We start from the raw sequence: 24,779 nt of genomic DNA, 5'->3' as shown, positions 1-24,779 counted from the left end.
TACACTGTTTTAGCACGATAGCGGAATCTTTTTTTTTCTTTTCAGAGTTTTATATAGCGCGAACCTGGCCCGAATCGGGTATCAGAGCGCTTTACATAGCACCAATTACTTTACATGAGGGGACACATTCATTTTTGTTAGGCACGGGGAGATTAAATGATTTGCCCAGAATCACAGGATGTTCAGCGCCATTGCCGAGACTCGAACCCAGTTCCCCAGATTTTTGGTCGACCGCCCTAGCCGTTAGGGCAAATCCTCATTCTTATTACTGTCCTTATACTGCTAATTACTTTAATCTGCTCCAGTCTATTAATCGTTGCAGCACATACATTTAATACAAGAATCACAATGGTTCAATAAAAATGTAAAACACACCTTTGTGTATTTCTTTAATATCTCCCTGAGTGAGCACGAGTGACTGAGAGAAAAGGTTCTCGATCTGTTGCCACGATTCCTTGGGGCTCGGGGTTGTCTTGTTCTGAGGTTGCCCAAACCATTTGTTATCTTGCCAGGTTTAGGGGTACTAATGAAGGCACTGTGAAGTAGCAGGTCTGCAGGCCATAATATCCTGAGGGGGTGCATACAATCAGTCTGGCACCATACCAACGTTTATTTGTCCAACAAACCAACAGTTCCTACTGAAAAGTGGAAGCAGTACGACATGACACTGCCAGCGTGGTAGATTAGGTTCTTATTTAATGGATCACAGGAGTAGTTTTCTTTTTCATACCCAGAGACCCCTACACACCTCCTATACAGAAACGTCCATGGTTGTAGGGACTATCATCCTCAGCTGAGTAGGTAACCCGTATGTATTGGCTCTAGGTTGTTTAAGCTTGAATACTTCAAAGGATCTATTCCCATTATGTTACCCGCCCTGTAATTAATAATAATAATAATAATAAGCATTTATTGAGCGCCTGGCTACACAAAGCTGTGTGTCCCCGCGCTGACTACAAAATGCCAACCCATCGAGAAGAGCTTGAACCATGAGATGACAAAGGTTAGTATTTAGGGAAGAGGTGAGTTTTAAGTTTAGCTCTGAAACTCATTTCGGAAGGCTCCATCCGCAAATGGATTGGCAGAGCATTCCAGAATTTAGTGGCCAGATAGCGAAAGGATTTTCCTCCCATTTTAGCTTTTGTGATGCGAGGGACTTTAAATAGCATCATGCCCGACGATCTTAGATCTCTAATCGGCCGATGAATGGCGATGAGACCTTTCAGATAGCTTGGGCCTTTGTTTTGAGCAATGCGATGTGCATAGCAGAGAGTCTTAAATATGATTCTCTCTTTAATAGGGAGCCAGTGAAGTTTAGCAAGTGCGTGTTTGGTAGATGTTTTCCGAGGGAGACCGAGCACCAGTCGTGCTGCTGAATTCTGTATGCATTGTAATTGGTGCAGTCCCTTCTGATTTAGACCAAGTAAGAGAACATTGCCGTAGTCCAAGTGAGGGGATATTAAAGCATGGACTATGGTTTTTCTTGCTTCGGTCGGCAGAAGGTCAAGTACTTTACGGAGTACTTTTAAGGTGCCATAGCATTTGCTTGTCACCTTATTCACCTGGGCTTTGCCTGAGAGGTCTGCGTCCAGCATGACGCCAAGATTTTTCACTTTTTCCACAGGCATGGGTAATTCTCCTAGTTCGCTAGGCCACCATGCATGGGACCAAGCAGAAGCAGCTTTACCTACTATCAATACCTCTGTTTTATCTCCGTTTAAACGGAGGCAGTTGGTATTCATCCAAGTCGCTATCGCTGACATACAGTTAGAGAAGTTGGTAGCTAAGTCTCTACTGTCTGGAGTTATTTTGAACACCAACTGATTCATACACAATTAGGTCAGGAGAAGATGACACAAACACACTTAAAATTGCTGAGAACTGCAGACATGCGGTTACTCAGGATCTATTACAACATGGTCGCGCACTTGCAGGTAGAGATGTTACCTTCGTGGTTGAGGCTCATGAAGCATATAGGACAGAGGTACTCTATTCATGGGTTACATTCCAGGCAGCAGACAACACAACAGGGCTATTTTACAAATACACACAAGATGAAATGACAATTAACTAAACACCATATGGACAAATAGAAATACCTTCAACATACATACCAAGAACACAGAAATTGGTTTGATGGCACCGTACCACACAAAACAGTCGATGTTAGACTAGGCCCCCTTAGCAATGAGGGAGCAACAACAAGCCGGGAGGAGGTACAGCCATCATCATCTACAATGAGACCATATCACCCCATGGAACATCTCACCTTCAAACTCCACAAGGACGACAAGACAACTATCAGAGGTACCCGCGCCCACACTCCAGCTTCTGCAACATCGTCGCAGACTTCATTGCGCCCATAGCTTCAGACTCCAAGGACTACATCTTCCTCGATGCCCTACATTTCCACATCGATGACCCCAACAAGAAAAGTACCACACACCTCCTCGACAGTAAGTTACCCCAGATTTACCCAGATCATCCACGAACCTACACACACCGCAGAACACACTGGACTCAGTTTTCACCTCCAGCAACCACATCAAATACAGCCATGTCACAGAACTCACAAGGACAGATGACTCCACCATCTACTGCATTATCTTCAGCCCCACACTACCACTTCCAAGATGACTAACACCCCCCCACCGGAGGTAGAACAAAATGTCAGAAACCAGCTGGGTGAACGCCCTCAACCCCACCAACCCTGCTAAAGCCACCAACCTTGAACTGGGATGCCTGGATCACCAATTGTGCACACAGCATCGTTCCCTTCAAGAGCAACATCCAGAGAAAATCCTCCAAAAAGGCCAGCGGGTACACCAAGAACTCAGAACAGCGAAACGGGAAAGCAAGCAGTTGAAGAAGAGATGGCGCGCCAGCAAGGACATCTCCGACAGGGCAGCCTTCAAGCCCTCCCTCAACCTCAACCATGGCCTGCTGAGGGTCACAAAGACCGCAGGCATCAAAACCAGCGCCAACAACACAAAGGAACTTGTCAACCTTAGAAACTGAAGTATCGGCAAGGAACTCAGCACCCTACTCAACACCTCTATCACATTTTTAGACACCTGGAAACATGCCGAAGTCAGACCACTACTCATAAAACCCACCACCGACCCCAGCAAACTAAAAATACTACCGGACAATCTCCCTGCTCCCATTCGCAGTGAAGGCACCGAAAAAATAATCAATAATCAATTCATGACACATCTGGAGCAAAACCAGTTACTCGAAGCCTCCCAATCCAGCTTTGGCCGCAATCACAGCACTGAAACCGCCCTGATACCTGCCCTGATGACTGCCACCCTTGACATCTGAACCCTCTTCGACCCAGGAGAAACAAATACTTTGATCCTCCTCGACCTCTCAGCAGCTTTCAACACCATATCCCACCAGACGCTGATCGAAAGTCTTAAACACATCGGCATCCAAAGTGACGCGCTCAGATGGATCACCTCCTTCCTCAAAGGAAGAACCCAGAGGATCAGCCTCCTACCTTTCACCTCTGAACCCAAGTAGATCACTTGAGTGTCCCCCAGGGATCACCCCTCAACCCCCCACTCTTCAACGCATGTATGACCCCGCTGGCCAATATCGTCAGATTCCACGGTCTCAATATAATTTCCTACGCAGAGGACACCCAACTCATTCTCTCACTCACAAACGCCCCCAACACCACCAGAACCAACCACCACAGATGCATGACAAAAGTGGCTGACTGGATGAAGAACAAATGCCTGCAGCTGTACACAGACAAGACGGAAGTACTGATCTTTGGCAACAGTAGCAACACCTGGAACAACTTTTGGTGGCCATTAGACCTAGGACCTGCACCCAACTCCCTCCGAACATCCGAGAAACCTCTGAATCATCATTGACAACAAGGTCATCATGAAATCACAGATCAACGCTGTCTCCTCTGCTGGCTTCCTCACTCTGTGAATGCTATGCAAGATCTTCAAGTGGCTACCCCTACATACAAGACACAGAGTGACACAGGCTCTCTTCACCAGCCTACTGGACTATGCAAAGCTCTCTAAGTAGGAATCGGTGCACACCTCCTACAAAGACTTCTGACCGTACAAAAAATCGCAGCCAGACTCAGCCTCATCCTTCCCCAACGAACCCACATCACACCCCACCCCATCCCACCTCAGGCAACTCCATTCACTCCCTGTACAGAAGAGATGCCAATTCAAGCTGCTGACCCAAGCACACAAGGTTCTACACCACCAAGGACCCACATACATTAGCCACCGCCTGAACTTCCACTAACCATCGGAAAGACTATACTCCACCTCTCTTTCACTTCCCCATACTCCCCGAATTTACTGAAGCAGAAGTAGAGGATGCTTCTTCTCACACATCACAGCAAAGACCTGTAACAGCCTCCCAACGCACCTCCAGACCATCACCTGACTTTCAGAACTCTGAATGGCTCTCAAAACCTGGCTGTTCGAATAAGCCTTTGGGACCTGCAAGCACCTGGATGATTAAACGTGCTTTATAAATTGTGATTGATTGATTGGAGGCGTTAGATGCTAACGGATGTCAAGCATGATTCCTGAAGCTGAAGTTTTTGTAAGCAGGTCGGGCTGCAAGAGAGCTTTTAGTAGTTAATAAGTGTGCAAGGAGGTTTTGGCTCCACTGGGCCTGTAATGTTTCCATTGCAAACTTATCTTGCTAATTGAAAGGTTCCACATCGGCCATGATTCATCTGGCTTCCTGATTACTGTTGAATGGGAGTTATTTGATTTTGAACGATCGAGGAAGCTGCTGGATGAAACCATGCCTTGCCTATCTTGTCACAGTTTCTTCTGTGGTCACTTGCTGTACCCAAGTTTTGTTTCCATCTGCCCGTACAATTAGGGAGGTGCCACTGTGACCTTCGAATAAGCTTTCAAACATGCATTTTGATGCCCTGAGCAATGTGAAAGCCTTATTGTTTCAGAAAGACGTAGCCTTAACATCTGCAAAGGAGACGTTTGACCATCAAGTTGCAAGGGCTTCTTCTGAAATACATGTTTAGGAAAAACAATGGTTCAGAGGTGGCCCTAAGGTGGCATTGGTTCCGAGGGCCTGCTATCATTCGCACGTGGAACAGATTTCTTCATTAAATACGGCCACAGCGGGTCTTCAATTACATAGCCCGTTTTTGTAAAAGGCCGGCACCCACACGCGGCGACTCATGCCCCTCATTAATCTATGGCCTGATTAATGCGGTATGTTACACTCGAACTTTAGAGTTAACCCTTAAGTCTAATCTAAAATTGTCCCAGTGGTACAGGATCGACTTACAGGTTACAGATGCACTAGGAACGCCTAGCCCCAATCCCCCCCCCCCATTATATACAGAAATCGTTGGGTTGCCCCTTGAGCCCATTATAGGTATTACTCACCTGAGCTGCTATAAGCACCTTGACTATCCCGGCACTAACCAGACAGACTGCTTACGAAGCCAGGTGGATTTACCGTTTAATTCTCCCTCTGGCTGCGAATTGGGCTCCAGCTTCCGCCCTGGCCTTCGGGCGTTACCCTGAGATAATTCAAATTAATCCTCCTCCCTTTTACATGCTTGGACACCAGGTTCCCACAACATTGACAGGATCACCACTGATCTATGCCTTACCCAGAGCTACTACAGAACTAATTAACATTGATTCGCTGTTGTGATTGGCCCCGATGTCATTTCCTCTCATTGTGAATAATTCAGATTGCTCACCTACAGTCACGAAGAAGATCTCAATGTCATGAGATCGAAAAGTCGTCGACCCTCCCACAACAGGAACTCCCTGCATTTTGTTAATTTGTGTGGAGTTCCATTTCATTTTGTCAATGAGATGTCAAGATTTTAATTTACTCTGACTTTGTCACTTCACACTTTTTTCACTTATATGTGAACACCTGAATATTACCTAAGAAATGTTAACTGTGCTTTGGTAATAAATTCCCTACCTTACCAGACAGTGTTCTCCCCTGTACATAATTAGATACTCCCAACGTGATTGTCATTGTATAAAAAATTTACAGACAGTGTCTCCCATGGGGAGAACTAACTATATATAAGGACCCTGAGGGCCACCTCTGAACCATTGTTTTTCCTAAACATATACTCACCCCGGGTTCACATATCGGGGTAGCCTTGTTTTCCCATACTCTCTCCTGAAATACAGCCGCTACTATACACTAATTTTCCACAATATTTTGGAGAATTGGTTCACCACATTTTAAACTGTCTCATACCACAGAGTAGCCCACTTTTTAAAGAACAAGTTACTTACCTTCGGTAACAATGTATCTGTAAGAGATATAGGTTCGCTATAGATTCCTTACCTTAGATTTACCCCCAGGCGTCAGACTGGATCCGGAGAATTCTCTCTTAGCAGTACCCCTGCACGTCGGTAGTTGGTGTTGGTCGACTCCGCATCCATCATCCAAGACCCCGCGGGGTCGTTGGGTTCCACGTCCGCGCCTAAACATAGACTGGGCAGCTTACGTGGATCGTGGCTAGACGGTGCCAGACATGTTGGGGTGCCCATTCCGACGCCACGAAAGGGGCAAAAGGCAGACTGTGGTGGACGGGAGGACATCGCGAGGCCGAAGGATCTGGCCGTAGCTTAGGAATCCTTAAAGCGCTCCAGCGTCGAGTCTGCCTTGTCACCAAAAAGGTGACAGTCATCGAAGGGCATGTCCTGCAGAGTTGCTTTAACATCCCCCAACAAGACAGACGTCCTCAACCAGGCATAGCAGACGTGGCAATCGTTCTGCCCAGCGAGTCTGTGGTATCCAGTCCGGTTATTCCAGCTGGTCTGCCAAAGGATCCAGTGACCCCTCCCAGTCCTCATCACCACCTTCAGGGTGATACGGAACAACTGGGATGAATAAGGGAACAAAAGTACCCTCCAGCGTCGATTCGACGTCGGCCCAGCTCCAGGTCCATCTTGGGAGTGAGGATCGGGACGGCGTCAACCGGGGGCCCCGTCGCCGGGAAAGGTTGAGTAAGGTCGACCGGTGTAGATACGGATCCAAGAGGGCCCTCCGGGGCTGGAGCCATCCGCATCAAAGGCCCAGGACCCTCAACCGGCTCTGCAAGACACAAAGGCGTGCCAGCGGTGTCGGGCTACCCAAAGATATGGTGTAGAGCTTCGTAGAACGTGGAATAAAAGCTGGGCAGGGGACGCCCCAGCACCCGGAAATTGGGGGAGGCAAGGAGTCATCCCTGAATCAGGCACTGGAAATGGAGCCTCAGAGCGACAACGCTCCAGATCCTTCGCCGCGGCAGCCAACCGACAGTGAGAAATCAAAGAGCGACGGTGCTTCTTCGCCTTCTTCTTGTGCTGCCACTTACCCAAGCAGTGTGAAGACTTGGACGAGGTGTGGTGACTCCATGAACGGTCTCTAGACCTTCCCCTCGAGTGAGACCGGGAGCGACGCAGAGCCGACTGCCAGGCCTCCAAGTGATTTCAGGACCGCTCCCACAAAGACTTTGGATTTATGACCCGGCAGTTGGAGCACGACTTCTGGTCATGGTCGCACTCCTAACACCAAAGGCACACGAGGTGCGGGTCCGTCATAGGCATCAGTTTGTGACAAACCTGGCAGGGTTTAAAGCCAGTCTGATGATGGGACAACCCTCGTGCACCAGGAGTCGATGACTCGAAAAAAGAAGTTGCCAAAAGTTAAAAAAAGCTTAGTAACAAATTACTTAAGGGGTAAGCTCTCTCCGGATCTGAGCGAGGCTGGCGCCGAAAAAGAAAGAACTGACGTCAGCACGCAGGGTGGCGTATAAGTAGGCACTGTGATGTCATCCTGGCGACCACAACACTGACGATAGACGCGGATTCGACTGATGCCACCTACCGACGTGCAGGGGTACTGCTAAGAGAAAAAATTCTCTGGATCCAGTCAGATGGCTGGGGTAATTCTAAAGTAAGGAATCTATAACTAACTGTCTCTCTTAGACATAAAGTTTAGGCTCTGGCTTGGTTAGCACCTTCCAGCCAGTTTGCCGATGGATTCCATCATTTATTCACTCTGTGCTCAGAAGTATTTTTGGGGGTCTTCCGCTTGTCCTGTTCCTGATTGTCGGGACTGTGATTTTAATATTCCTACTCCACAATGGATGTCCCATTTCAAGATCGAAGGGAATTGTCTCTACCATATGTGCTCCTGTGTTGTGAATGCGCACAATGTTTCGGTGCACCCTTGATACAGGAACTGAATGAGCATGAGTCTTGTTATTTCGGCCTGTATGGCTTCACTGTGTGCAGCTCATATTCCACTGTCTGCTTTGCACTTTCGAGTGTGTCTTGGACTTGTGCCTAGGAACGCAATCGGTTCAGCCTCTGGACATACATGTACTCGTAGATCCCTTATAGGCCCATTTGTATTGCTCTCCTTTGAGTATTCCATGGCTTCTGAACACATTCTACAAGCCTTCCTGGGATGCTTCTGCTCTGGGTGAATTGGATCTTGGCTCCAGTCCTGCACGCTTTCCACTGGCTGTGGTCACTCCTTCAGCGGCTGCTGTGCCTGTTGGATGGGAACTCATTTGCACCATAAACCTGCTTTGAGGTGTACCTCTGGGATGATCATCTGCAGCTGCTGGGAATAGAAATATTTTTTCTAACACTCGGGACACATTAACAGTTGGCCATTCCGTTCAGTAGGAACATTTTGATTTGGCCCAATTTTTTTTTAGCATTCTAAATTCTTTTTACATCTGTTTTTTTATATGCATTCTATATTTTTTGACTTTCTGTATGCTTTGGTTTTTCAAATTATATGATTGCCTTTTTTTAATAGACTTTGGTGCCATTTATATTCACACATACTGTGGCACTGCTATGGACAGCTTTCTTATTAGAAGATAGCTTTTTAATTTACTTATGTCCGAGGAGTGGGTGTCTGGTGTCTAGGTTAGGCCCAGGAAAAAAGACTGCCATTTTACACGTATGCGTTTCTAAAATTACCTTCTTTTTCCACACAATGACTTTTGACACACAATTGCATGTGTGACAGTACAGGATTAGAATCTCAGAAACCACATTGCATAAAATACCACTTTGTAAGTACACTATCACAACACCTTGAACTTTTAGTACAAGGCATGAACACACATTGTGCAAATGTTGTCATCCATAAGCTGACAGTGCTATCACAGAGACAATAAACAATACCAACTTGGCTAAAGCCTCAACACGGAAGCATGGATGCTGTGGTTATAAATACATACGTTCTTCTGTGCTCAAATTAGAGGAGCACTCTGCTGTTATTGCGAGGTCATAGCTATCATCGGAGTATCATCACAGCTGAATCCTGTTTACCCTCTGCGAGGGATTTCCAACTTGTGACCAAGACGGGGACGTACATACCTTGCCTTTAGGTAATGGGGATTTAGATCATCCAGTAGGGGATTATAGGCAGAACACCCACTCAAGGCAACTAGGTCAGGGAACGCATAATAGGAGTACACTAAATACAGTACTTATATGCCAGCATATAGACAATGTTTTAGCATGATGGTGGCATGGTTCATTCTTTTTACTGTCCTTATATTGCTAATCACTTTCGTCTGCTTCTGTATATTCATCATTGCAGCACATATATTATATAAAGGAATCACAATGGTTCAATAAATATTGAAAATGCCTCTTTGTGCATTTTTTTTATATCTCTTGGAGCACAAGTGACTGAGCGCAAAGGTTCTAGATCTGTCACTACGACTGCTTGGGGGTCATGGTTGTTGTGTTCCAAGTTTGCTCAAACCATTTATTACCTTGCCAGGTTCAGGGGCACTTATGGTGGCACTGTGAGCTAGCAGGTCTTCTGGCCAACATATCCTGGGTGGGGGGGGGGGGAGTGGGGGGGGGGGGTAGAGCATAGAATCAGTCTGGCACATCCCAACATTTATGTTGTCCAACAAACGAACAGTCCCTACTGAAAAGTGAAAAACATACAACAGAGGCTGGTGTAATTCACACAGGCAATATCATTTTGCAGGAACTGCGGAAATAAGTGAAATCAGACATTTTACTCAAACTGACTGTATCGCCTTAGAGGTCTTCTAACATTCTTACCCACAAGAGAAGAGACTGGCAGCTGTTCATTAGTGTTGATCTGTAGCTTCGATTTCCGTAATTCATCCGCATTAAGAAAAAGTCTATAAATGTATCACTAAAATGCTCCAAATGACTAAGGGTGAAGCTCCGTCAAGCTGATATGGTTTGGTGCACTGAAATTATTTTTTATGCTTCCTGGTTATTTTTACATTAAGCCCATGATAGATTTCTGTGAGCTTTCCAGAATGTCGGTTTTATTTTCCACCCCTTTCACTCCTGTGTTGGTCTTATACGTGGTCCCCAAATTCTTAGGTTATATCCTATTCTCACCATATCCGATTTTAGGTGACTGGTACGAGGCCTACTGCCTTAAAAACATTTGACATAACCCATGACAACAGCAATTCCCAAATCTTGGAAGTATTTGCTGTAGTATCCCAACGTTTTACTGCACAGCATTATCAAGGCCACCATTCAGTTCATACTTCCCTGTTCTTCTTTTCAGCTTCTAATCACAGCAAGAATTGGGGGGCCTCTATGCTTTCTATATCTGAGCTACCATGGGAGAAGATGAAGGTGTGCTGCCCAGCCTCTACTCCAATGACCTGAAAAGTCCCTGGGTACAAGGATCCATTTCTAGTCTAGCAAAATAGAAATAGGGTGGGAAGTCGGGATTCCTAGCGCAAGTCTTTCCTCATTCCTGGCCGGGGGGGAAGTGGTGGGCAGACTAGTGTGCAACGCACCAATCTCCTCAGTTGAAGTGGAAAAAGGAGGCTTGCTGGAGACAAAGCTGTACCAGAGGAGGATTACTCCACCTTTCGTAAATTGTCGTTTCTAGTAGAAATTGCCTTTCCCGTCATTAGTCTGCACAGGGGAGTAAGTGTTTATTAAGGCGAGTCATGTTGGGGGAGGTACAGGAGTGGGAAGAATTAGGTGCCTTAAACCATGAGGGGACGCTTCAACCAATTTCATTCTTTCTTGGTGTCGGGTGTAAGAATCTTTAAGGGGTGAGGGAGGGGCCTGACGCTGAAGGGTTGGAGGGCTGATATACTGATCAGGGAAAAGGAAGGTCTTCATGTAATTTTACCCTTTAAAGAGGAGTCTGTCCCTAGGCTTGCGGGTGAAACTTCAGTGTAGGAGAGTAGGGTCTGCAATCCTATGATCACCCGGACTTTTTGCTTTTGTTTCACTGGTTTACGACTTTCTCGGGCTGTGGGCCTGCCAATCAGACCCACCTCCTAGCTGTTCTCTCACTAAATTGATGCGTGTACCTTAGGTGCATTACCTAATTGGAACTGGGCCACCCTGTCAGACCCTGTAACTCAGGGCATCGGTGAACCCAGGGCCTACCAGGGGCTGAAGCATGTATTATGCCACCCCTGGCTGGCCATCTAAATCTGACAACTGGCTGCACGACAGCTGGGGCAACGTGGCGTACTCGCCCGTTGCTGTAGGTATAGTATCCCTATATCTAAACTCAAAATGGACACCCGAGTTCCTATCAGTCACTCCTATGGCAGGCCTTAACAATCCTGAAGGCAGAGTGCGTGGAATCGTGTGAATTGGGCTCTGGCACGAGCCGAGCCCGGTTGCAGCTTGCGGAACCAAGACCCAATAGCTGTTCCATGATAACGCGTATCATATCGGTAACTTCGGTATCTCGTTATCAAGACATGTCGAGTAAGGTGTCATACGAATCGGGATGCTGCCCCGTCACCAATTCTGGTGACGAGGTTAGCATTCCGCCCTTCTAGAGGGACACGACATGTACGTAACTGTGAACCCCGGTTAAAGTTAACTGAAGCCTCAGCTCCACAAAATGGATGCTGCCACCACAGACACGAGTCTGACCTCCTGCTGCTGGGAGTCCTTCCAGCGAGGAGAGCTTGGACAAAGGGTTTTACTTTCGAGGGCGGTGCTCGCACCGTCCCATACAGGGTTTGTGTATTCTGGGTAGGTAGGGCTTTACACGGAGGTGACTGCGGAGTGGCACCCCGGTGCTCACTACGCATCTGCCGGCTAGAACCAGTTCCAGGGGCGCGCGGCCCCTGGCCTGGGGAAAGTCCGGCAGGGGAGAGGGGTGTAACTACCCCCCTTCCTGGTCCCACCCCTAGGGCAGGACCTAGTCATGTACCCACCCCTTCCTTTAGGATAAAGGCCGGAGCGGGGACCCTTCCAAATTAGATCATCTTTGAATCAAGAATACTTTCTACGAAAGGACTTCGAGACTCTTCTCAAGATTTCTCCCTTGTGGCTAAGGAGTAGTCACCCTGCACCAGCAGGCACCATCTAAGAACTCTGCGGTTTGCTGCAAGTCCTTCCTCAGGAATCCGACGACCCAGCTCGACGAGAACCGGCTTCCCTGGCACCTCTGACCTCTACCCACATCGTCAGCTCAGCTGAGATATGTGGGTGCGACGAGACCTCGAGGGACCGGCCATCATCAAAACCTGCACGCTTTCTTAACCAGCACGACCACCGAAGGAATTCTCTGGTGAGTGCTCTGGGGTCCGAGAAGCCCCGACCCTGAGCAGCTCCGAAGTGCAGTCTCCCAGCATCTCCACGATCTGCGTGGGGCCCTTCTGCCGCTGCTCAGTACGTTGTCCGATCACTAGCCGCTGGCTTGTGACCCTTTGACGACGAACGACAACCAACGTTGCTGGTCTGGTTGCTCCAGACTAGCCTTCTGTTCCTTTTTACGAGAGGAGCAGCGGACCCTCCCGGTCCACTCAAGACGCCATTTTAGGCCCACCACGTGGCCCTGAAATCTGCCAAGGCTTGTTGCCCCAATCCTGGGCCCAGCGACGCCGACAGCATCAATCTTCGTGGGACAGCTCGCACCCCCACCCTGGTCGCCGACAACGCCTCCTGGTCCGTGAGACTGCAGAGCCTAGTGTCGCCCACTCACCTAGTCGAGGTGACGGCCATCCGGTGCCTTCCTGGTACCCTCTGACTACTGGCTAGTAGTACGAACTTGGTCCCCTCTGCTTTCAGGTATCATCGATCACTGATCCAGGCTTGGATCTCTACGAACTATTCATCACTGGTCGCCGGCCAGCCACTCCTTCCTTCCGGCTCCTGGCTCGTCAGCGAAGACCCCGACGCCTGTAAGACTTGTGCAGCCGCAGCCCTTGTGGCTAGGTAACTCCGACACTACGGTGTCTGCATAGCCTCCTTACTTAAGGGTCCTGAGTCCCTCACTTCCGACTTGCCTTATCGGGTCCGCCCGAGACCACTAGAACTTTCCGTGCCCTCGGGCACTTGTCTTAAACTGTGCACTTGAAGTATTTTCTTAAGAGTTTGGTTCTGTGCTTAGTACCCTGTCCTCATAAAGAGTCCAGGGCTGTTGTGATTCTAATAAATACACTGTTTATTTTCATAACACTTGTGTGGTGTCCTGTCACTTGGGGTTCAAGGGATATGTGATGGTATTACAGCTGGCTTAACACGCCCTCTAGAGTTTAGCCCGAAGACTGCTCGTATCCACGCTACTAGGATAGCTGGTCTAAGGTTGACTTACAACCAATCACCATAAGGGTCGTTTGGACCGATGCATAGTGGTCGCTAGAATAGCGAACGCTGCTATCGGGCCAACTTCTCACATTGGTGAGCAGCGGTTGGGATTTGAGCTTGCTGTTGTGTTACCACGCGTATCCTAAGAACATCTTGTGAAAGATCGCATAAGTACTCCAGGTGCATATAACTTAGCTTAGAATACTCTGAGTTCTACTGAACCAGCTGTTGTAGCTCCTCAAGGCTTAGCACACCTTGGCTACAACTCTTAGCAAGGGATCAGTAGGAAAACCCATAGTGTAGGTAGGTGCATCACTTACACCACACTAGAAGCAGCATGTCAGACAAAGGAGGAAACTCTGAGTCTCCCCTTGTGTCAGTCGACCTTCCACAGGTCACCTCCAGGTATGCTGCACTTAGCTTCCACGAGATGCGACAGATCTGTACATCCCGTAAGCTAAAACAGGGTGCAAACCCTAATATTCCGTTTCTGATTGGTCTCTTGGAGACTTATGATGACAGGAGAGCGGGTAACACCGACCCTTCTCATCCAGAAATGGAGATGCCCCCCCTCGAGGGAACCCGGGGTGACCCTGACCCTATCCATCTCTCCGCAGAGGGCGAAGAGGAGGAGGAGGATCCAGAGACATCTGGGGACGAGGCAGACAAAGGTCCAGTCATAGTTAGTCAGCTAACTCAGGACAACTTAAGCCGGCACGAGATTGGTACTAGGAGACCCCTGGGGCCTCTCTCAGGCCAGCTTAACATTGGGAACGGACGAGTTAGGTCTCTGTCGAGAGGCTCTAACAGATCCGTTCGAACCAATGGCTCTCGAGGCTCTGCTCGGAGAGGGATGACATCCCCTCAGAGAAGAGTGTACGAAGCGAAGGAGCGGGAAGTCAATCTGCGGATCGAAAGGGAAGAACTTGCCCTAGCCAAAGAAAGACTCGCCTTTGCTAGAGAGCAAGAATTGAGTGGGACCATTCCCACTGGTGGCAGCATTCCCCCACGGGAACCCAGGAGTTTAGACACTAAGCACCTGAATAAGATAGTGCCCCCCTTTAAGCAAGGGGACGACATCCACAAATGGATTACTGCATTGGAGCGGGCCTGCACTGTACAGTGCGTCCCGCAGAGTCAGTGGGCAGCTATCTTGTGGCTCTCCTTTGAAGGTAAAGGTAGAGATAAGCTCCTCACTACTAGAGTTGAGGATGCTAACAATTACCAGGTCCTGAAGAACACACTGATTGATGGGTTCGGCCTAACCACTGAGCAGTACAGGTTGCTGTTCAGGGATACCCAGAAAACTCAGTCTCAGGACTGGTCTGATTTCGTTGATTGTGCCACTAAGGCTTTCGAGGGCTGGTTGCTGGGCAGTAAGGTTACTGATTACACAGGATTGTATAATTTGATCGTGCGAGAACAGATTTTAAACAATTGTCAGAACCAGTTGTTGCATCAGCACCTTGTCGATTCGGATCTGACCTCTCCCCAAGAATTGGGAAAGAAGGCAGACAGATGGGTCAGAACAAGGGTTAAGCAAAACCAGGGCCAGAACCAGGGTGGTCAGAAGAAAGCAGACCAGAAGGGTAAAGATTTGAAAGGGGAACAAACTGACCAGAAGTCTTCGACAGGTCCCCAACAACCCAAAGAGGGGGGGGGGGGGGTCAGGCTTCCCAGAAAAAGAAGAATCAAGAAGGCCAATCGAAAAGGTGGTGCCAATACTGTAAAAGTAAAACTCACTGGTTTAGTGAGTGCACCAAGAAAGGAGGGCAGACTCCTGCTACTGCAGCCCCTAAGGCACCTGTGCCCCCTAGTACAGCCAGCAGTAGTAGTGCGCCTCCCAAGGGACTAGTTGGGTTAACCTTGGGTTCTGAGGGGTGTGACAACTTAGTTGGTACGCTCACTCAGGCTGTCCTTGTCTGTACGGGGGATGTGGATATATCCCCTGACGTCAGTCCCAATACCTTGGGCAAATACCGACAGACGCCTTTAATAAATGGAAGAATGGCTCAGGCCTATAGGGACACTTGTGCCAGTGTCACGATGGTGACGCCTCACTTTGTGGACCCTGGACAGATCATGCCAGGTACAGATTTCCTGGTGACCAATGCCAGCAACGTCACTAACAGTCATAGTTTGGCGATTGTTGCTTTCTCCTGGGGAGGGGTAAATGGCCAGAAAAAGGTTGTTGTTAGTTCAGACCTCCCAGTGGATTGTTTGTTGGGCAATGATTTGGAGTCATCGCAATGGTCAGAGGTGGAGCAACGGACTCACATGGAAATGTTAGGCTTGCCAGCACATGTGTTTGCTGTGACCAGGTCACAGGTCAGACGATGCCCCACTGAACAGGTGCTGGATCCTGGAACAACGGACCAGACACCTCCCAAGAAGAAGAGCAGTCGGGTTAAGGCCTCGCCTTCCCCCTTGCCCCAGGTCGAGGATCACGTCTCAGAGGAGGCTGACCTCCAAGAATTGCGGGAAACTGAACCTAAAGAGCTCGAACTTGATCAAGTTGAGTTTCTGGGTTCAGGGGGACCCACACGAGAGGACCTGGGAAAGGACCAGTTAGACTGCCCTTCCCTTGAACCCCTCAGACAGCAGGCTGCTGCTGAGGCTGCTGGGAACGCCACAGGTACCCACAAGGTATACTGGGAAGATGGACTCCTGTACACTGAGGCAAGAGACCCCAAGCCTGGCATGACCAGGAGGCTGGTTATCCCCTTGTCTCAGCGTGGTTTCCTCCTTACCTTGGCCCACGAGATTCCCTTAGCAGGACACTTAGGCCAGACGAAGACGTGGGACAGGCTTGTCTCGCACTTTCACTGGCCTCATATGAACGAAGATACCAAGGAGTTTTGTCGCTCCTGTGTCACCTGCCAAGCCAGTGGTAAGTCAGGTGGCGCTACAAAGGCCCCCCTTATACCAATGCCTGTGGTGGGGGTGCCCTTTGAACGGGTGGGGATTGACATCGTCGGTCCCATGGAACCACCAACAGCATCAGGGCACAAGTTTATACTGGTGGTAGTGGATCATGCCACCAGGTATCCTGAAGCTATTCCCCTTAGGACCACTACAGCGCCTGTGGTGGCCAGAGCCCTAGTTGGAGTATTCTCCAGAGTGGGCTTCCCTAAGGAGGTCGTCTCCGACAGAGGTGCAAACTTCATGTCGAGCTACTTAACTGCTATGTGGAAGGAATGTGGTGTCAACTACAAGTTCACTACACCCTATCACCCACAATGCAATGGGCTTGTTGAGAGATTCAACAGGACCCTAAAAGGGATGATTCATGGACTACCTGAAAAGCTTCGGCGTAGATGGGACGTCCTGATTCCCTGCCTTTTATTCGCTTACAGAGAAGTCCCACAGAAGGGGGTTGGCTACAGCCCTTTTGAGCTTTTGTACGGGCATCCTGTAAGAGGACCCCTATGTTTGGTGAAGGAAGGATGGGAGAGACCTCTCAAAAAGCCTGCAACCAGCATAGTGGACTATGTGCTTGGTCTCCGCTCGCGGATGGCTGAATACATGGAGAAGGCATCCGAAAACCTTAAGGCCAGCCAAGAACTCCAGAAAGCTTGGCATGACCAAAAGGCTGTCTTGACTGTTTACCAGCCCGGACAGAAGGTGTGGGTGTTGGAGCCAGTGGCCCCAGCAGCACTCAAGGACAAATGGTCCGGGCCCTACACCATCCTGGAGAAAAAGGGAGAGGTCACCTACCTGGTAGACCTTGGAACTCCCCGGAGCCCCCACAGGGTGCTCCATGTCAACAGGCTCAAGGCATATGTCGACAGGAAGGACATGAGTTTGCTCATGGCCATAGATGAGGGACAGGAGGAGGAGAGTGACCCTCTCCCCGACCTGCTCACTCAGAATCCTGACGATGGATCGGTAGACGGTGTTGTCTTTTGTGGCAGCCTCTCCGAACATCAACAGGAGGATTGTAAACAAGTTCTTCAATCCTTCCGGCATATGTTCTCTCTAACACCCAGTCAGACCAATTGGTGTACCCATGAGGTCGACACTGGTGACAGCTTGCCCGTCAAGAGTAAAATCTACAGGCAGCCCGATCACGTTAGAGACTGCATCAAAAGTGAAGTGCAGAAAATGTTGGAGCTGGGAGTCATTGAACCCTCGGATAGCCCTTGGGCTAGGCCCGTAGTTCTAGTGCCGAAACCTCACACCCCGGGCGGTAAGAAAGAGATGAGGTTCTGCGTAGACTACAGGGGTCTCAATGCAGTCACTAAGACTGATGCCCACCAAATACCAAGGGCAGACGAGCTTATCGATAGATTGGCTTCGGCCAACTACTTAAGTACGTTTGACCTGACAGCTGGGTATTGGCAAATCAGGTTAGCTGAGGACGCCAAGCCTAAGACCGCATTTTCTACCCCTGGTGGGCATTATCAGTTCGTGGTGATGCCCTTTGGTTTGAAAAATGCACCTGCCACCTTCCAACGGTTGGTGAATCACGTTCTCACTGGGCTGGATGACTTCTGTGCGGCGTATCTGGACGATATTGCTGTCTTTAGTTCCACCTGGGAGGATCACCTGGTCCACCTGCGGAAAGTGTTAGAGGCTCTGCAAGCAGCAGGTCTCACTATCAAGGCTACCAAGTGCCAGATAGGGCAGACACAGGTTGTATACTTGGGCCACCTTGTAGGTGGAGGCCAAGTTCAACCACTGGAGAGCAAAATACAGTCAATCAGGGACTGGGCTCCTCCAACCACCCAGACTCAGGTTCGAGCTTTCTTGGGCCTGACTGGTTACTACCGGAAGTTCGTCAGAAATTACGGATCGATTGTGACTCCGCTCAATGAACTGACGAGTAAGAAAATGCCAAAAAAGGTTCAGTGGACAGCGAGCTGTCAAAAAGCATTCGATGACCTAAAACAGGCCATGTGCACGGCACCTATCCTCAAGAGTCCAGACTACTCCAAACCATTCATTGTCCAAACAGATGCTTCTGAGTTGGGTGTGGGAGCTGTTCTATCTCAACTGAATTGTGATGGTAATGACCAGCCCATTGCTTTTATAAGCAGACGGCTGACCCCCAGAGAGAAAAATTGGTCAGCTATAGAGAGGGAGGCCTTCGCTGTGGTGTGGGCCCTGAAGAAACTGAGGCCATACTTGTTTGGCACTCATTTCAAGATTCAGACCGACCACAAGCCCCTCCTATGGCTAAATCAGATGAAGGGTGAAAACCCCAAACTGCTAAGGTGGTCCATTTCCCTACAGGGGATGGACTTCACAGTGGAGCATAGACCTGGCACTGATCATGGCAATGCAGATGGGCTCTCCAGGTATTTCCACTTAGAACAAGAAGACTCACCTGGTCAAGGTTAGCTTATTGTCCCAACGTTTGGGGGGGGGTGGGGGGGGGGGGAGGGGTCATGTAGGAGAGTAGGGTCTGCAATCCTATGATCACCCGGACTTTTTGCTTTTGTTTCACTGGTTTACGACTTTCTCGGGCTGTGGGCCTGCCAATCAGACCCACAGCCTAGCTGTTCTCTCACTAAATTGATGTGTGTACCTTAGGTGCATTACCTAATTGGAACTGGGCCACCCTGTCAGACCCTGTAACTCAGGGCATCGGTGAACCCAGGGCCTACCAGGGGCTGAAGCATGTATTATGCCACCCCTGGCTGGCCATCTAAATCTGACACAACTGGCTGCATGACAGCTGGGGCAACGTGGCGTACTCGCCCGTTGCTGTAGGTATAGTATCCCTATATCTAAACTCAAAATGGACACCCGAGTTTCTATCAGTCACTCCTATGGCAGGCCTTAACAATCCTGAAGGCAGAGTGCGTGGAATCGTATGAATTGGGCTCTGGCATGAGCCGAGCCCGGTTGCAGCTTGCGGAACCAAGACCCAATAGCTGTTCCATGATAACGCGTATCATATCGGTAACTTCGGTATCGCGTTATCAAGACATGTCGAGTAAGGTGTCATACGAATCGGGATGCTGCCCCCTCACCAATTCTGGCGACGAGGTTAGCATTCCGCCCTTCTAGAGGGACACGACATGTACGTAACTGTGAACCCCGGTTAAAGTTAACTGAAGCCTCAGCTCCACAAAATGGATGCTGCCACCACAGACACGAGTCTGACCTCCTGCTGCTGGGAGTCCTTCCAGCGAGGAGAGCTTGGACAAAGGGTTTCCTGTCGAGGGCGGTGCTCCCACCGTCCCAGACAGGGTTTGTGTATTCTGGGTAGGTAGGGCTTTACACGAAGGTGACTGCGGAGTGGCACCCCGGTGCTCACTACGCATCTGCCGGCTAGAACCAGTTCCAGGGGCGCGCGGCCCCTGGCCTGGGGAAAGTCCGGCAGGGGAGAGGGGTGTAACTACCCCCCTTCCTGGTCCCACCCCTAGGGCAGGACCTAGTCATGTACCCACCCCTTCCTTTAGGATAAAGGCCGGAGTGGGGATCCTTCCAAATTAGATCATCTTTGAATCAAGAATACTTTCTACGAAAGGACTTCGAGACTCTTCTCAAGATTTCTCCCTTGTGGCTAAGGAGTAGTCACCCTGCACCAGCAGGCACCATCTAAGAACTCTGCGGTTTGCTGCAAGTCCTTCCTCAGGAATCCGACGACCCAGCTCGACGAGAACCGGCTTCCCTGGCACCTCTGACCTCTACCCACATCGTCAGCTCAGCTGAGATATGTGGGTGCGACGAGACCTCGAGGGACCGGCCATCATCAAAACCTGCACGCTTTCTTAACCAGCACGACCACCGAAGGAATTCTCTGGTGAGTGCTCTGGGGTCCGAGAAGCCCCGACCCTGAGCAGCTCCGAAGTGCAGTCTCCCAGCATCTCCACGATCTGCGTGGGGCCCTTCTGCCGCTGCTCAGTACGTTGTCCGATCACTAGCCGCTGGCTTGTGACCCTTTGACGACGAACGACAACCAACGCTGCTGGTCTGGTTGCTCCAGACTAGCCTTCTGCTCCTTTTTACGAGAGGAGCACCGCGGACCCTCCCGGTCCACTCAAGACGCCATTTTAGGCCCACCACGTGGCCCTGAAATCTGCCAAGGCTTGTTGCCCCAATCCTGGGCCCAGCGACGCCGACAGCATCAATCTTCATGGGACAGCTCGCACCCCCACCCTGGTCGCCGACAACGCCTCCTGGTCCGTGAGACTGCAGAGCCTAGCGTCGCCCACTCACCTAGTCGAGGTGACGGCCATCCGGTGCCTTCCTGGTACCCTCTGACTACTGGCTAGTAGTACGAACTTGGTCCCCTCTGCTTTCAGGTATCATCGATCACTGATCCAGGCTTGGATCTCTACGAACTATTCATCACTGGTCGCCGGCCAGCCACTCCTTCCTTCCGGCTCCTGGCTCGTCAGCGAAGACCCCGACGCCTGTAAGACTTGTGCAGCCGCAGCCCTTGTGGCTAGGTAACTCCGACACTACTGTGTCTGCATAGCCTCCTTACTTAAGGGTCCTGAGTCCCTCGCTTCCGACTTGCCTTATCGGGTCCGCCCGAGATCACTAGAACTTTCCGTGCCCTCGGGCACTTGTCTTAAACTGTGCACTTGAAGTATTTTCTTAAGAGTTTGGTTCTGTGCTTAGTACCCTGTCCTCATAAAGAGTCCAGGGCTGTTGTGATTCTAATAAATACACTGTTTATTGGGGGGCCTTTATGCTTTCTATATCTGAGCTACCATGGGAGAAGATGAAGGTGTGCTGCCCAGCCTCTACTCCAATGACCTGAAAAGTCCCTGGGTACAAGGATCCATTTCTAGTCTAGCAAAATAGAAATAGGGTGGGAAGTCGGGATTCCTTGCGCAAGTCTTTCCTCATTCCTGGCCGGGGGGGAAGTGGTGGGCAGACTAGTGTGCAACGCACCAATCTCCTCAGTTGAAGTGGAAAAAGGAGGCTTGCTGGAGACAAAGCTGTACCAGAGGAGGATTACTCCACCTTTCGTAAATTGTCGTTTCTAGTAGAAATTGCCTTTCCCGTCATTAGTCTGCACAGGGGAGTAAGTGTTTATTAAGGCGAGTCATGTTGGGGGAGGTACAGGAGTGGGAAGAATTAGGTGCCTTAAACCATGAGGGGACGCTTCAACCAAGTTCATTCTTTCTTGGTGTCGGGTGTAAGAATCTTTAAGGGGTGAGGGAGGGGCCTGACGCTGAAGGGTTAGAGGGCTGATATACTGATCAGGGAAAAGGAAGGTCTTCATGTAATTTTACCCTTTAAAGAGGAGTCTGTCCCTAGGCTTGCGGGTGAAACTTCAGCATTTCGCTATTGCATGCTATCCAGTGGGCTTTCCTCCCCACAGGGATGAGGAAGGATAGTATCCAAGACAACAGAGGGCCTTGAAGGTATAGTTAAAGTCTGTAAATCTTTTGGGCCCTCAGGGAGTCAACCATTATTATCAGGGGGATTATTTTTCCTGGCTGCCCAGTGGGCTTTTCTCATCCCTAGTGGGTTGATTGGAGGTTCAAAAAAGTCCCAAACTACCCCTATAGGTGGGGAAAACTAGATCTTATTTGGGATTCAGGAGAGCTGCTAACAGGGGTCCTCTCCCCCTTCTATACGGTCTGATGGTCGAAGGGTGAGATCAGGTCAGGGACCAGGGTCCTATCAAAATCCTTAAGAAATTAAAGAGAGGCACAGTTAGCAAGTAAAGGTCTTCACTTTCTAACTGAGACTCTGCTATGGACATTGGAGCCAAAGAGCAGAGTTATGGCCCCTGGACTTGCTACTGCATGACCCTGCTTTTAAAGTCAGCAGTGGCATCTCTCGATTTCTGATTTGGTGACGTCAGCATGCTTGAGGTAGGATTCACAATACCAAGCTTCACTGAATCCAGAGCACAACATCAGAAGCTGTTCAGAGGATCATCCAGGGTTGTGCTGTCTGCATGAAAATATGAAAAAAATATGCTCCAGTTCATGACTTGCAGTTCTTTAGCACTACCCGTGCAGTGCTAAGGGCATGAAGAGGGGTTAAATAATCCTATGGCTAATCCTACAGTTTTCAATGATTTTCATCTTCACCATCTGTACAGAGGAGGAAGGTCGACTGATTGCCTCTTTTTTTTGCAGAGATAGTAAACTGTGATGCTAACATAGAGCGCATTCTTCTCTACTGTGGATATCGTTTGAGCTTTACATGGATAAATTATTGGTCCTTTGCCATAGGCGGTCCTAAGTGACACACAAAAGACTTAAAAGTTGGGTATCTGCCGACTGCTAGTCAATGAAGGGCTTCTTTGGCTGTGAAATCTAGTTCAGTATATGAACATGCAATAATTGCCTTGCTGGGCATTCTGGATAAGAAGAATAAATGTACCCCGTAAAGTCCTTTGCATAGTCAAGATGTGATAGAACGATGAAGATTATGGTCTGGAGATTCTGTGGAAATTGTAGATGTGGGAAAATCCATCTTGGGTTACACATGGAACAAAAAGCACGTCTGTTGTCATGGTTTTCTGGAGGAACCAGAAACAGACTGGAGTATACAATTACTTCCAGATTTCTTATGTCTGTTGATGTTGGTAGTGATGTTCTATGTTCCTGTGGCAGTCTAATGAGGGATGGTAGTTATTCCAATTTCTGCATTTCAAGATCTTGGATTTTGATAAATTTAGTTTAAGACGGTTATTCAACATCCACTGTCAACAACTCTGAGACGTTTGTCTACTCCTGACTTGTCCAGGTCCTTTTAATTTTCCAGCTGTAGTATGATTTGAGAGTCATGGCCATAACTGTAACATGTAGGTTGAAGGATTTGATCAGAATTGGTAGTGTGGTGAGGTACAGAATGAAGAGAGAGGTATTGATTGATCCTTGCCGTATGCAAGTATCCATGCTTAAAGACAGTGATGTTAATGGTCAAAGGGAGATGATGCTCGATCCCTTTCGAGAAGATTTCTTGAAGGTTCTATAGAAGGAATTAGTGGGCAACTGTATCCGAATATGGCCTGCAAACGGAAGACAGGCTAAAGTGCAGCACTTGAAGAATACTCAAACATTCCCCCAAAAATCATGCACTCCACAAAACACTAGCATCATCACAGACGGGACCACAAGAGGCAGGAAATAACAGGAACAAAAATAATTTATCAAGGTGTTAAGTTTTAAAGACAGCTAGCATTCTGTAAAGCTGAGTTTATTTTCTGTTTTTACATGCTGAATTGATTCAATATATTAATGTGAATAATGCGTTTAACCAAAATATCTATTCAATTCCTAGTTTGTTAATCCAAATAAATGTTACGTATAAACGCTTGTGATAGAGTGATACTTATCTTCTTATAGAAATACTGGAACCCCTAAAGGAATCGAAATTTGACATTAAGAAGCTCAAATTAAGCGACAAACAAGCAAATAAAAGAAAAGCCTAACTTTAATGTGTTAAAAAGGTAAACAAAGTGGGCGCACAGTTCACCTAGTTTGCAAAGAGGGCAGTGGCGCAGCGGTGGGGATCGAGGTCTGCCCCTACTATAAAGCAGTGGCTCAGGGACTTGGTTTATTGTAGAGACCAGTTGCAAGCGTATGAGGAGGAATTGCTGGAGTCCTCCCGCCCTAAGGACTTCGGGAGCCCATCACAACATACCTGATGGCTCATCCTGATTTGTTCTAAAAAAAAAAAAGTACTGTTCCCTGTGATGACATTGTTACTGTTAACATTGATATACTCCCAATGGACAAGATTAGGACTAACACCGTGATTGGATATCTACTGGTTGTATTTTGACGATTACGCAGACACTGTGTTATTGCTTCGCCACATGGTGCGCCTATAAGTATCACTGTTTTGTTGTTCACCGCCTGGGTTGGGGTAGGGGGTGGGGTGGGAGGAGGAGGGGGGGGAGTTTCTGGGCTCTATGCACTTGATTCGGCATGTACAGCCTTGTATATTTGTATGTGAACTTACTATGGAGTGTCTTTGATAAAATTAATAAATAAAAAAAAAGAAAAGAAAGGTAAACAAGAGATCCAAAGTACAGCTATGGCTTAATTTTCACCACAAACAGTTATGCACACAGATGGAAGCAGTCTGAGTAAACGTTAATTGAATATATTGGAAAAAAGGTACCTTGTGAAGTCGCAGGATGTTTTGCATCAGAAAGCGATATGCATTGTACCACGGGAGAAAAACATCCTTCAGCACATCTCTCACGCCTTCTTCCTTAAAGCGCAGGTTTTCTGCTCTTACCACAGGAGAATTAATGAGGTACAATCT

At 48.6% G+C, this 24,779-nt stretch overlaps 1 protein-coding gene across 1 annotated transcript in view; it reads right to left on the bottom strand.

Annotated features, from left to right (window-relative positions):
• Positions 1 to 24,779, bottom strand: part of IARS1 (isoleucyl-tRNA synthetase 1) — a 553,819-nt gene that overhangs the window by 205,285 nt on the left and 323,755 nt on the right. The window contains exon 19 of the mRNA XM_086938943.1: positions 24,633 to 24,777. Coding sequence (XP_086795069.1) covers positions 24,633 to 24,777 — 145 coding nt within the window. The remainder of the gene's footprint in view (positions 1 to 24,632; positions 24,778 to 24,779) is intronic.

This window comes from Lissotriton vulgaris, chromosome 9 (assembly GCF_964263255.1).
Source record: "Lissotriton vulgaris chromosome 9, aLisVul1.2, whole genome shotgun sequence".
Lineage (NCBI taxonomy): Eukaryota > Metazoa > Chordata > Amphibia > Caudata > Salamandridae > Lissotriton > Lissotriton vulgaris.
The sequence above is the reverse complement of the archived record's forward strand: the minus strand, read 5'-3'. Positions and strand labels throughout refer to the sequence as shown.